The following is a 10,951-nucleotide window of genomic DNA, read 5'->3' as shown; positions in this document are numbered from 1 at the left end:
AGCCACCCGCCCGCGGCCCATCCAGAGCCCGCTGCTCTGGGCAGCGCCCTGCAGAGGGGGAGGGTCCTCAACACACACCAGGGGGCCAGGTCGGGACTTTAATGGGCCTGCCAGTTTGTAAATTGTCCTGATCCGGGTGGGGGGGAAGACTTAACTAATGGTGTGGCAAGGAGCGCACTCACTGGGAATATTGTGAAAAGTGACACCAGTGACACTTGCGACACGGGAAGATGGGGGGGGGGCCTCTTTCCCTTCCCCGTCCCCCGCCACTTCTCTCCCATGGCAAATAAACACAACAAAAAACTTTGCGCAACAGACAGAATGGCTGAGTTTAATGCTTCAAGTTTTCCATTTCCCTCCACAGGGCTTCGTTTTAAAAATAACAAAATGAGGTAAATAAGTTAATGTATGTACACGTTATAAACATTGTGTCGCGTTGCGGCGGCAGCAACTGCAGTTGTTAGAGACGAAGTCGCTGCGCGGTGACTCGAGGTCAGCCACCTGCAACCTGAGCAGATTTGTCGTCCTGAGGAGAATTCGAGCGCTGTTGGCGGAATGGGGTCTAGAAGCATTTGCGGTGGACGATGGAGGGCCCGGCCTCGTCGTACTCCTGCTTGGTGATCCACATCTGCTGGAAGGTGGACAGCGAGGCCAGGATGGAGCCGCCGATCCACACCGAGTACTTGCGCTCAGGCGGGGCGATGATCTGTAAGACAGGGAGCGCGTCAGGGGCTGAATCCCGCAGCCCTGAGCCCACGCGCGGGCAGGGGGCGCGGGCCGCCGCCCACCTTGATCTTCATGGTGCTGGGGGCCAGCGCCGTGATCTCCTTCTGCATGCGGTCAGCGATACCGGGGTACATGGTAGTGCCCCCCGACATGACGTTGTTGGCGTACAGGTCCTTCCTGATGTCAATGTCGCACTTCATTATGCTGTTGTAGGTGGTCTCATGGATGCCCGCCGACTCCATGCCTGGGGGCCGCAGGGAGGAGCGTGAGCCCGCGGAGCGCGACCCAGGGGCGGGGGCGCGGGCGGGGCCCCGGGACTCCCGCGGAGGCCAGCGAGCAGGACTCACCGATGAAGGAGGGCTGGAAGAGCGTCTCCGGGCAGCGGAAGCGCTCGTTCCCGATGGTGATGACCTGCCCGTCGGGCAGCTCATAGCTCTTCTCCAGGGAGGAGGAGGAGGCGGCCGTCGCCATCTCGTTCTCGAAGTCCAGGGCCACGTAGCACAGCTTCTCCTTGATGTCGCGCACGATCTCGCGCTCAGCTGTAGGGGGCAGCGGCAGGAGAGGAGCCCTCAGCGCAGGGCTCCGGGGCCGAGCGCCACCCCGCCCGCCCCAGGTGCCCCGAGCGCCGCGCACCTGTGGTCACGAAGGAGTAGCCACGCTCAGTGAGGATCTTCATCAGGTAGTCAGTGAGGTCGCGACCGGCCAGGTCCAGGCGCATGATGGCGTGCGGCAGGGCGTAGCCCTCATAGATGGGCACGTTGTGGGTGACGCCGTCGCCAGAGTCGAGCACGATGCCTGCGCGGGGGGCAGGGCGGGCACAAGGCGGGCAGTGAGCGCGAGCCCCTCTGCCGGCGAGGGCGGGGCGGGCGGGGGTGGGGGTGGGGGCCGGGGCCGCGCGCACTCACCGGTGGTACGGCCGGACGCGTAGAGGGACAGCACGGCCTGGATGGCCACGTACATGGCGGGCACGTTGAAGGTCTCAAACATTATCTGGGTCATCTTCTCGCGGTTGGCTTTGGGGTTGAGGGGGGCCTCGGTGAGCAGGGTGGGGTGCTCCTCAGGGGCCACGCGGAGCTCGTTGTAGAAGGTGTGGTGCCAGATCTTCTCCATGTCGTCCCAATTGGTGATGATGCCGTGCTCGATGGGGTACTTCAGGGTCAGGATACCTCTCTTGCTCTGAGCCTCGTCGCCCACATAGGAATCTTTCTGACCCATACCCACCATGACGCCCTGCGGAGCGGAGACACCACGCCCACGTTACCGCGGCTCAGAGTGGCACAGGGCCCGGCTCCACGGAGGTCCCCGGCCCGGCTCCCTCCGCCGAGCAGCAGCCTGACCTGGTGGCGAGGGCGGCCCACGATGGAAGGGAACACGGCCCTAGGGGCGTCATCGCCGGCGAAGCCGGCTTTCACCAGGCCGGAGCCATTGTCGCACACGAGGGCGGTGGTCTCGTCTTCGTCACACATGGTGTCTGGTTTCTGCAAAGGATAGGAAAGCCGGGGAGACATGAGGCGCGTCAGCACAGGAGGCCCAGCTGGCCCGAGAGCCCTCCCTTCCCAGGGACCGACGGGCCTCCCCAGCCGGAACGGCCGGCAACCCGCCGGGGGAGCAGTCGAAGGGACCCATCCTGGGCTTCTCTCCCCAGGCTCAGGGCTGCGATGCGACGGGGAGAGGGGCACAGGGTCGTCGCGCCGAGAATTTCTCCACCCCGGGAACCCAAGCACAGGGTCCCCCGAGACTTCCCTGCCTTCGCTGCAGGCTACCCGTGGCAAGAGCCAGGCGCAGCCTCACCTGGAAGGTTAAGGCTGGGGGTACCTGCTAGCTGGGCAGGTGTGCGGGTGCAAGGACTTGCCCGTGGGAGGGGCTTTGGTGCTCCACCCAAAGGCGGACTGCCCTATTCCGGACCCGTCTGACATTCCGGGCTCTGAACAGAGGCACCTTTTCAAAAGCCTGATGGCCAACCCAGAGAATAGGGGCCCCTCCTGCTCTTTGGCTCAGGCCTTAGTTGGGAGGTATTGCCCTTCGGGATGACTAAAGCAAAAGCTTTAATCCACCTGGCACACACTAAATGCCAGGTAGCGAAGCCCAAAGGGGCTAGGGATAAATTTGGAGACATTTCCAAAAACTGAATGCGTTGTGTCTCCTCTATAAAGACCGTAAAGTAGGCCTTGGGTCTGATCAGATGAGTCGGTTGGGTTCTACCTCGGAGTTCTCCAGGCTCCCCTAAGTGGTGCCCTGTCACCTTGTCCCCCTGTCCTATTGTTCTCCTGTCCCCGTCCCCTCCCCCACTCCCGCCCTACCTGGCTACACCTGCTGCTCTCTGGCTCGGGCCCCGGTCGCCGCGGGAGGGAAGCAAGGCTTCTCTCGGCGCTGTCCGCTGCGGTGGCCGCTGGTCCTCGCGTTCAGGTTTTATATAGCCCGCGGGCGCACCCCCCCGCGCCGCCCCGCAGGAATGTCGCTCCCCTTCTCGAGCCATATTTGGGTGTTGGGCACTAGAGCCCCCTCCCCCAGCCGGCTCGCGGCCTGGGCCCCCGCCCGGGTCTCCTGCGCTGACCAAAGAAGGAGCGGCCTGGCCCAAGCCCAGGTAACGCGGGCCGGGCCGTATATGGAGCGTCTCCCCGGCCGGTCGGCCACCCCCACCCCCCCACCCCCGCGACCCGGCCCAGTTGCCCGCCCGAGGGGATGGGGTGGGGCGAGGGTCACCGCGCGCGCCAGTGGGTACGTGTGTGCGCCTGCGCTCCCGGAGCTGCACCTGTCCGAAAGGCCTCCCCACCCCGTCCGCTCTGCTCGCATGGGCGCTGCGGAGGGTGCCTCCCACATTTCAACCCTTCTTTGGGTTTACTCAGACCTGCAAAACCCCACACGCGGCTAGAAGGAGGAGGGAGCCGTGTCTCAGTGATGCGACAGAGAGGATAGGGGCAGGAGTCACACCCAGTGTCCTAGGTACGGAAGGAAGGAGACCCCCGAGCCCCAACCCGCCAGTGAACTTTATATTCTCCCCCTCTACCCCTGAGGCCCCAGTTCAAGGGCTGACCCAGGTCGGCCCCCGCCCCCACCGCGGAGAGGGCCATCGACAGCGGGAGGGCGAGCAGCTGTCGCGGCCCAGACAACTGGCGGCGGGAGGAGAGGACGGAGAGGCGGGGAAGAGGAGGCGGCGGCGCAGGGCTCCCGGGGACAGGCCGGGTCAGCGGCTCTGGCAGGGCCGGGCACAAAGCCAGGGCACCGGGAGCTGTTCTCCTCAGTGACGTGCAGCACACCTGGGGGGTGAAGGAATTGGGGGGGAGGGTCCTCTTTCCCCAACCTACCGCAGGTTGGGTGGGCCGAGCTAAGCCCCTAAGTCCCCACCTCCTTGGTGGGGCTAAGAGTGTCCCTGTCCTGGAACTGAAAGGCCAGGGTCACAAGACACAACCTGGTGGTGGAATGGGTGAAGCGTCCTAAGTGAAACCTTGCTCGACCTCCCTCCCAGTAAGAAGGACAAGGACATTGCACTCTAGGATGGGTAGCGATTTTTCCTTCTGCAAAGGCTGAACAAACTCATCTTTATATTTAGAAGATGATGCCTTGCCAAGGCCCCGCCGCCTCCTGGTCCACCTTGGAGAGTCACCATCTACCAGAGGCCGCTGAAGAGGTTCTATTTATACCACTGATATATGGGGATGTGCCTTTCAAATTTTCTAGAAGGATTTGGATCTACTTATGGTAAGGGAGAGTAAGGGTCAGAGGAGGTCATCCAGTTGGTGCGGGTCTCACATTTTCTCTTTTTTTGGTGGGGGGTGGGGTGGAGTGGGGTGGGAACGCAGTCCTAAGCCTGCTGTGGAAGCCACAGGGAGACACAGTTTTTGGTGATGAACTCAGTGACGTGCTTTGAGGGCGTACATCAGTGACATGGGACAAGTTAGAATGGAATGGTTCATTTTTCTGATGTGCTTTAGTGCTCCCGAAATAGTTGCAGTTCACATTTGGTAGTGGAACTCGGCAACTGGGACAGGTGTGGCTTCTCTGGAGGAGGGACAGAAAAGCACATGGAACCCTCCCCTGGAGGCCACATCATGGCAGCTCTTCCTAAAACCGTCAGTCAATTAAACAATAGTTTGGTTAGGACGGGGCTTATGCAGTGGATGCCAAGGGTCAGCTAAAAGCTACTGCGGTTTCCTATTTAGCTTTTCCCATTATCTTAGAGAATGAGTGAGTGACAGAACTACGTGTCATTTTGAAAACCTCAGGTCCCGCTGTCAGTGGGTAGTGAGGACGCTAGAAAAAAATAAACTGGCAAATGCACTATAGGTACAATATAAACGGAAAAGCTTAAATTTTGGCCTGAAATAGGAATATCTAAGAACTTGGTATTTTAAAGGGGAGCGGAGTTGTATTTTCCAAAATTCGTGCTCAGTGCAGTTCTTCTCTCTTCTCTAGCAAGTTTGCTCAGCCCAGAGTCCATGAGCTTCAAGCACACAAAGCTACGAAGAAAATGCTCAGGAGGGAAGAGACTGAGTCCAGCAAACCTTTCGGGGGGATGAGGGGGATGGGGTGCTGCTGGTGGTGGTGCTGGTGCTGAGGACACCCGGCCAGACATTTGCTTTCTGCCCCTGGGGTGGAGCTGTTTAGATAATCTCTGACAGGTCACTGTGGGGCCACCCAGTCCCATTCTGGTCTTGTTGAATTCTCATTGGCCTAGGACTAGACGTCACGGGCGAGACACAGGCGAATGGAAAACTGTCTCCATACATGTACACTTTTGGGGAACACACCAGTGCTTCGCTCTCACCCGATATGCGGGTAACCACCTGCATACCCCTCTGAGAACTAAGTCAAGCTCAGCCATGTAGGGTATGCCTGAGAGAGAGCCTCCTTCTAAGGTCTCAAATGCAGCCCTGCTCATTGGCACCTGACGGGCCGTGCTGCTACTGAGCTGTGGGTTCACAGCTCCCTTCTCCGCAGCCCTATGCCCCGAGCACCTCACAAATCTGTATGTCCCACTCTCGCTGAGTCTAAGCCTTCTGTCATTTCCTCTTGTTTCAAATATGAATTCGGGGTGCCTGGCTGGCTCCGTCTGTTGACTGTTTGCCCTCAACTCAGGTCACAGTCTGGGGGTCCTGGGATCGAGCCCCGCAACAGGCTTCCTGCTGGGTGGGGAGTCTGCTTCTCCTTCTCCCTCTGCTCCCAGTCCCCCCATTCTCTCTCTCTCTCAAAAAAATCTCAAATATGAATTCATAAAACACTTTATATGCTTTCATATTGTTAAAAGCATATAAGCTTCTAACTATTCTGAGGTAAATAAGATAGGTAATAGTCATTCAGTTTTAAGAATCAGGAAAGTAAGGCTCAATGAGCTATACCACTCCCAGGTCCCAGAGCTGGGGCTTGGGCGACTCTCACTAGTAGTCAGAGCAGGGCGGAAACAGCTTTCTACTTTCCTTTAATCCTCCCCAGCACTTGGTTTGGTTCTGGAAACATAACAGTTCTTCAAGGGTTCTTTTCCGAGAGGCCAAAGACGTCCTGCAATGAAGTCATGGCTTCTGCCTTGGCCATCTGTACTGACCTAATGATTCCACTGGAGCCCTCAGCTCTGCCCCTCACCCCACCACCTCCTAATATCCAGAATAATCAGTGGGTCAAAAGCTTGCACCAACTCTGCAGTAAAGTATTTCTGGGGGTATCCTCCCCCCCACCCCGACTGTCATATGTCTGCTTCTCCCTTACCCTCTGCTCCCCGCCCCCCCCATTCTCTCTCTCTCAAAAAAATCTCAAATATGAATTCATAAAACACTTCATATGCTCTCATGTTGTTAAAAGCACATAGGCTCACTTCAAGAAAGACTCCATATTCTCAACTAATGATACTACGCACTCCTTAACACTGACTTGGAGATTAAAACTAGGTAAGTGCCTCGGGAATAAACACTCAATAGCTCAGTATCTTTCCCGAGTGTTTGAAGGGGGTGAGGGGTAGGTGGTAGACAAGGGGAGCAAAGGACATTCGACATTATTAGAACTGTTTGCTAAATGTGTCAACATCATCACCAACTGAGCAGGAAGAGTCATGTAATTTTACAGGAATTTGGGGTGCGCACAGATTTTGGCACAAAGATTTATTCTAGTATTATCTAAAACAGCAAAAGTAAAGTAAAAAACCCCAACCCAACCCAAAACCATTAACCCAAGTGTTCAGATGGCTAGAAGGCAGAGAAACGTTAAATAAAGTACGGCACAGCCATGTAGTGAACTGTCCTGCAGTCACTGAGTTGTGTCTCGAAGAATTGTGAAGACATGCATTTTTGAAGAGGGGGGATTCTTTTTTTGTGGAGGTGTGAAAAATATCTTAGATATTACAATGATCTGTGGCCTCCAAAGGCACAGCACATAAAACAATAGACAGTATATCTGTAGTATTAAACTTTCCCGGTGCAGGGTATGGGGGGATGGAGTGATTAGGACAAAGCTGTCTAAGAAGAGTCCTCAGGAATGACAGTGGGGAAAAGGCTGGGAAACACTGGATTTAGGAGATGGTCACAGTATACACTAAGTTATGGAATACACAGAATGCCCAGTGCCAAACTGTCCAAGATACATTTTACTTTTTAAAAGTTCATTTAAGTAATCTCTACACCCAACGTGGGGCTTGAACTCACGACTCTGAGATCAAGAGTTGCCTGCTCTTTCAACTGAACCAGCCAGTTCAAACTGGTAAGTGAAACTATTTCTGGCTGGTGCGATTCCATATACTTTTTTTTTTTAAATTTTATTCATTTATGTGACAGAGAGATCACAAGTAGGCAGAGAAGCAGGCAGAGAGAGGAGGAAGCAGGGTCCCTGCTGAGCAGAGAGCCCGATGTGGGGCTCGATCCCACGACCCTGAGATGATGACCTGAGCCGAAGGCAGAGGCTTTAACCCACTGAGCCACCCAGGTGCCCCCCCATATACTTTTTTAAAAAATAGATTTCACATTTTCCTGTTTTGCTTGTTTTTTAAGAATTAATGAGGGCCCCTGGGTGGCTCAGTTGGTAAAGCATCTGCCTTCAGCTCAGATCATGATTTCAGGGGCCTGGGACTGAGCCTTGGGTGTGTGTCCGGCTCCCTGCTCAGTGGGGAGTCTGCTTGTCCCTCTGCTCTTCCCCCTCCTCACACTCTCTCTCAAATAAAAATCTTTTAAAAAATTGTTAGGATTATACAAAACTATTTTTTAAATTGTATTTTGGTATTTAATGAGGGGATTTTTACATAGAAATACTATTTTCTCTTCAGCCATTCTCCAAATTAAAGGTCCAGGAATACACAGGTGGGACCACGTTAATATTTCTGTAGTTATCAGCCTCAACATGTGCAAGTATGTGGATTACAACAGATTAAGAAGTGAGTCCGATGACATTATGGTGTGGCTTTCCTTCCATTCCTGCTTCTAGAGAAAGCAGTCCGGCCTCAAAGGAGAAATGTGGCCTTGTGTGCCTAGTGGGTGATACACTTCAGGATTCTGATTCAAACCCCAAAGTAAAAGTTTTGAAGTTTTCTTCAAAAATGAAATCCTTACATTGGAGGGTATTAGTAGTCTTTTACTTCACTGGGGTTTCAGCAAGTCTCTTACACGTATCTCCAGTTCTGCCTTCATCCTTGACACATTCATGATTTTTTTTTTTTTTAATTCATTTGAGAGACAGAGAGAGCACAAGCAGGGGGAGAGGGAGAAGCAGACTCCCCACTGAGCAGAGAGCCCAATGCGGAACTCGATCCCATGACCTGAGATCATGACCTGAGCCAAAGGCAGACACTTAACAGACTAAGCTACCCAGGCACTTCATATTTACAAAATCTTAAAACATACCAGCACACAAAGCTGGCTGCTCACTTTCAAAAACATGTTATCGTTTCATTTAATCAAGGCTGCAAGCTGTGACTTTGAGAAAAGCAAAGACAGAAGTGGAAAAAAAAACTTTCCCAAGTCAGTAGAATTTCTCTTTCCTTAGAAAACATGCTCACTTTTAAAATGTGTCTTTATCCATTACTCAATTTATATAAAAATCAATTCTTTGGGAAAGACTATGTTGTAAAATTTTAATTTAGAAAAATTATTCAAAATCTTAGGCCTTAATTTTACTATTACTAATTTTGAAAAATCCAGCCATTTTAGTGCTAGGCTACTGACGACAAGACAGAGCTAGAAGAGCGAGCCTTCCCCTCCCTCGAAATAAGACGACTATGCATTACACCGTGACAGCAGTAATGCAAAATCATGCCATCAACGGGGCCAGGGTGACTCTCAGACTGGCCTTCCTGTCACACTAGGAATTATTAGATTTGTGGCAGCACGTTGAAGGGGGCACAATGCTGTGTCCCCATAGCACATTATTACATTCAAGGATCATACAGCTAAGAACTGTTAGTGCCAATAGAAAACCAAAGCCTTGTCCTGTAAGAAGAGAATTTTGGCAATTTCTTACCTGCCATCTGACAAGTTCTTCCTAACTTCCCTTAGCACCCTTCAATAGGTTCCTAACCTGGACCCTGATGCTGTCCCCGCACACAAGCTGCAAAAAGAAGAAGACAAGGCTGCTAGTGTCTTTCCTCTGTAATGTAATGAGCTCCATTAACCTCTTCTTGACAATGTGTTCAAAGGCTGGAGGTGAAGCTAGAAGGAAGAGGACACAGACGGCTGTACTCCATGAAACCAGGAACCGGCCTCTCTTCACCATATTTAACTTCTGACCTTTTCAGCTGTCGGAGCAAGTTGTTTAGTGAGCATTCAACTGGGCCAGAATCTGAATATGCCAGCACCTCCCTGTCCAATCTCTAGTCTTTATTTAAAGCTGATTAAAAACTGAGTGATGACACTGGTCAGAACAATGAAGCTTTGGGAATCACTACTTTTCAGGAAATCAGATGCCATATTAAGAAAACCTTAATGGCTTCTAGCATAACACATGCTTTACACTCGTTAGACTGTGGTAAAACTGGAATTCAGTGTAAATCACCTTGAAAATACACGAAGCTAATGGAATCTCCATACTGGAAGACTGTAACCAACACTAACACTATAAACTAATTACATGGTAACTTATAGATGGGCTAGAAAACACTTAAGGGTCTTATTCCTCTCATTAATACTCAATTATTTATGTAGAAATATTTAATATTTTCCCAATGAACTAATCTGTTCTTAGCTCACATGACTTACTCCTTGTTTAGTCTTTTAGTCCTACACCAAGTCAGCAAATCTGACATCTACCTTACTACATATTGCCCACTAGCCCCAACCAAAACAGACATCAATACTCCAGATCTCTTCAGTGCAGAGTCACAGCCATTTCAGAGACAATCCGTGCAACTCTGGTCACGTTCAGAGTTACAGAAATTGAGGCCGAGAAGTGCTTTGTGCATACAAGTAGCCAGAACCAAAGTAAGAATTCCAGAACCCCCAACAGATAAGAAGAGAAAGGAAGGGTAGCAATCACAGAAATAACAAGTGCTACATTTTAGATGGAAAAAGGAGGAGAGAAAATATCTTGTAACAAAAAAACCAAAACTACAGTCAGTCTTACAGCTGTTTTGTAGCAGCTTTCAAATAAAGTATACAAAATTTAGCAATACGTGTTATAAAACTGTACAAATTTTTAGATGTTTAAGGCCTAAGATTTTTATAAGGATATGCTTCCACACATTTTCAGGAACAGTGACCATTTTTAGAAAAAGTTACATTTGCCCCATAACATAATATTCATAGTTTGCTTTCAAAACAAACTCAAAGTAAGGATTAGACTTCAGGCTTCCGAGCTGGTCTGCTTGCAGGAGGTCTCTCACCTCTGGCAGGTACTCACTGAGCTGAATGCCTATAAACACAAACACAGAAAGTCCTTTTTAATTTTCATAAAACTCCCAAATGAATGAAGATGAATAATGATAACACCTGTGCTTCTATTTAAAATATAATGTCACTCCACTATTGGGAAATACTCTGCTCTAAATTCCTTCCACTGTCAAACATGCTTGTAGGTCTATAGCATGACATTCTTACTTTGAAGAGGCTGCTGGAGTATTTTTCCCCCTAGTGGTCAAAACACCAATCTGATCAAAGTTTTTAGTAAGACTTGAAATACTTTCATTTTCTACACAGCTTAAGTCATTTCTTCAATGTGGAAGTTTTTAACTAATAATCACCTGAAAACAAGTATTTCAAACAACTACATATTCCAACTTACATTAATTTCAAACAAATACATAATATCTAATTATATA

The 10,951-nt window shown here is 51.2% G+C and overlaps 2 protein-coding genes and 2 long non-coding RNA genes across 4 annotated transcripts in view; 2 read left to right on the top strand and 2 right to left on the bottom strand.

Moving 5' to 3' along the window:
* Positions 1-304: 304 nt before the first annotated feature.
* ACTA1 (actin alpha 1, skeletal muscle) lies at positions 305-2,194 on the bottom strand. The gene is made up of 6 exons (XM_082718892.1): positions 2,064-2,194; positions 1,632-1,956; positions 1,360-1,521; positions 1,074-1,265; positions 789-970; positions 305-706 (listed from the first exon to the last, which is right to left on the bottom strand). The coding sequence occupies exons 1-6, from the start codon at positions 2,190-2,192 to the stop codon at positions 563-565; spliced, it is 1,134 nt and encodes a 377-aa protein (XP_082575018.1). The 5' UTR covers positions 2,193-2,194; the 3' UTR covers positions 305-562.
* Positions 2,117-10,951, top strand: part of LOC309857724 — a 143,181-nt gene continuing 134,346 nt past the window's right edge. Inside the window, exon 1 of the long non-coding RNA XR_014307872.1 lies at positions 2,117-2,206. This is a non-coding gene — a long non-coding RNA (uncharacterized lncRNA). The remainder of the gene's footprint in view (positions 2,207-10,951) is intronic.
* Positions 4,296-9,549, top strand: LOC309857728. Its single transcript, XR_014307873.1, has 3 exons — positions 4,296-4,425; positions 6,520-6,605; positions 9,195-9,549. It is a non-coding gene; the product is annotated as an uncharacterized lncRNA (long non-coding RNA).
* NUP133 (nucleoporin 133) overlaps positions 6,801-10,951 on the bottom strand; it is a 58,768-nt gene continuing 54,617 nt past the window's right edge. Inside the window, exon 26 of the mRNA XM_082718881.1 lies at positions 6,801-10,545. Within this exon, the coding sequence (XP_082575007.1) occupies positions 10,409-10,545 (137 nt within the window). The 3' untranslated portion in view covers positions 6,801-10,408. The remainder of the gene's footprint in view (positions 10,546-10,951) is intronic.

This window comes from Mustela nivalis, assembly GCF_964662115.1.
Source record: "Mustela nivalis genome assembly, chromosome: 2".
NCBI classification, from domain to species: Eukaryota; Metazoa; Chordata; class Mammalia; order Carnivora; family Mustelidae; genus Mustela; species Mustela nivalis.
This window is presented reverse-complemented; position numbering and strand designations above follow the sequence as displayed.

Bases quoted from the DNA above. Each gene is read 5' to 3' on its own strand.
- ACTA1 (XM_082718892.1), bottom strand. From the start codon at position 2,192: ATGTGTGACGAAGACGAGACCACCGCCCTCGTGTGCGACAATGGCTCC. The intron at 1,957-2,063 runs GTCAGGCTGCTG...TCCGCTCCGCAG, and splicing joins TGGGCCGCCCTCGCCACCAG to GGCGTCATGGTGGGTATGGG. The intron at 971-1,073 runs GTGAGTCCTGCT...TGCGGCCCCCAG, and splicing joins CTTCCAGCCCTCCTTCATCG to GCATGGAGTCGGCGGGCATC.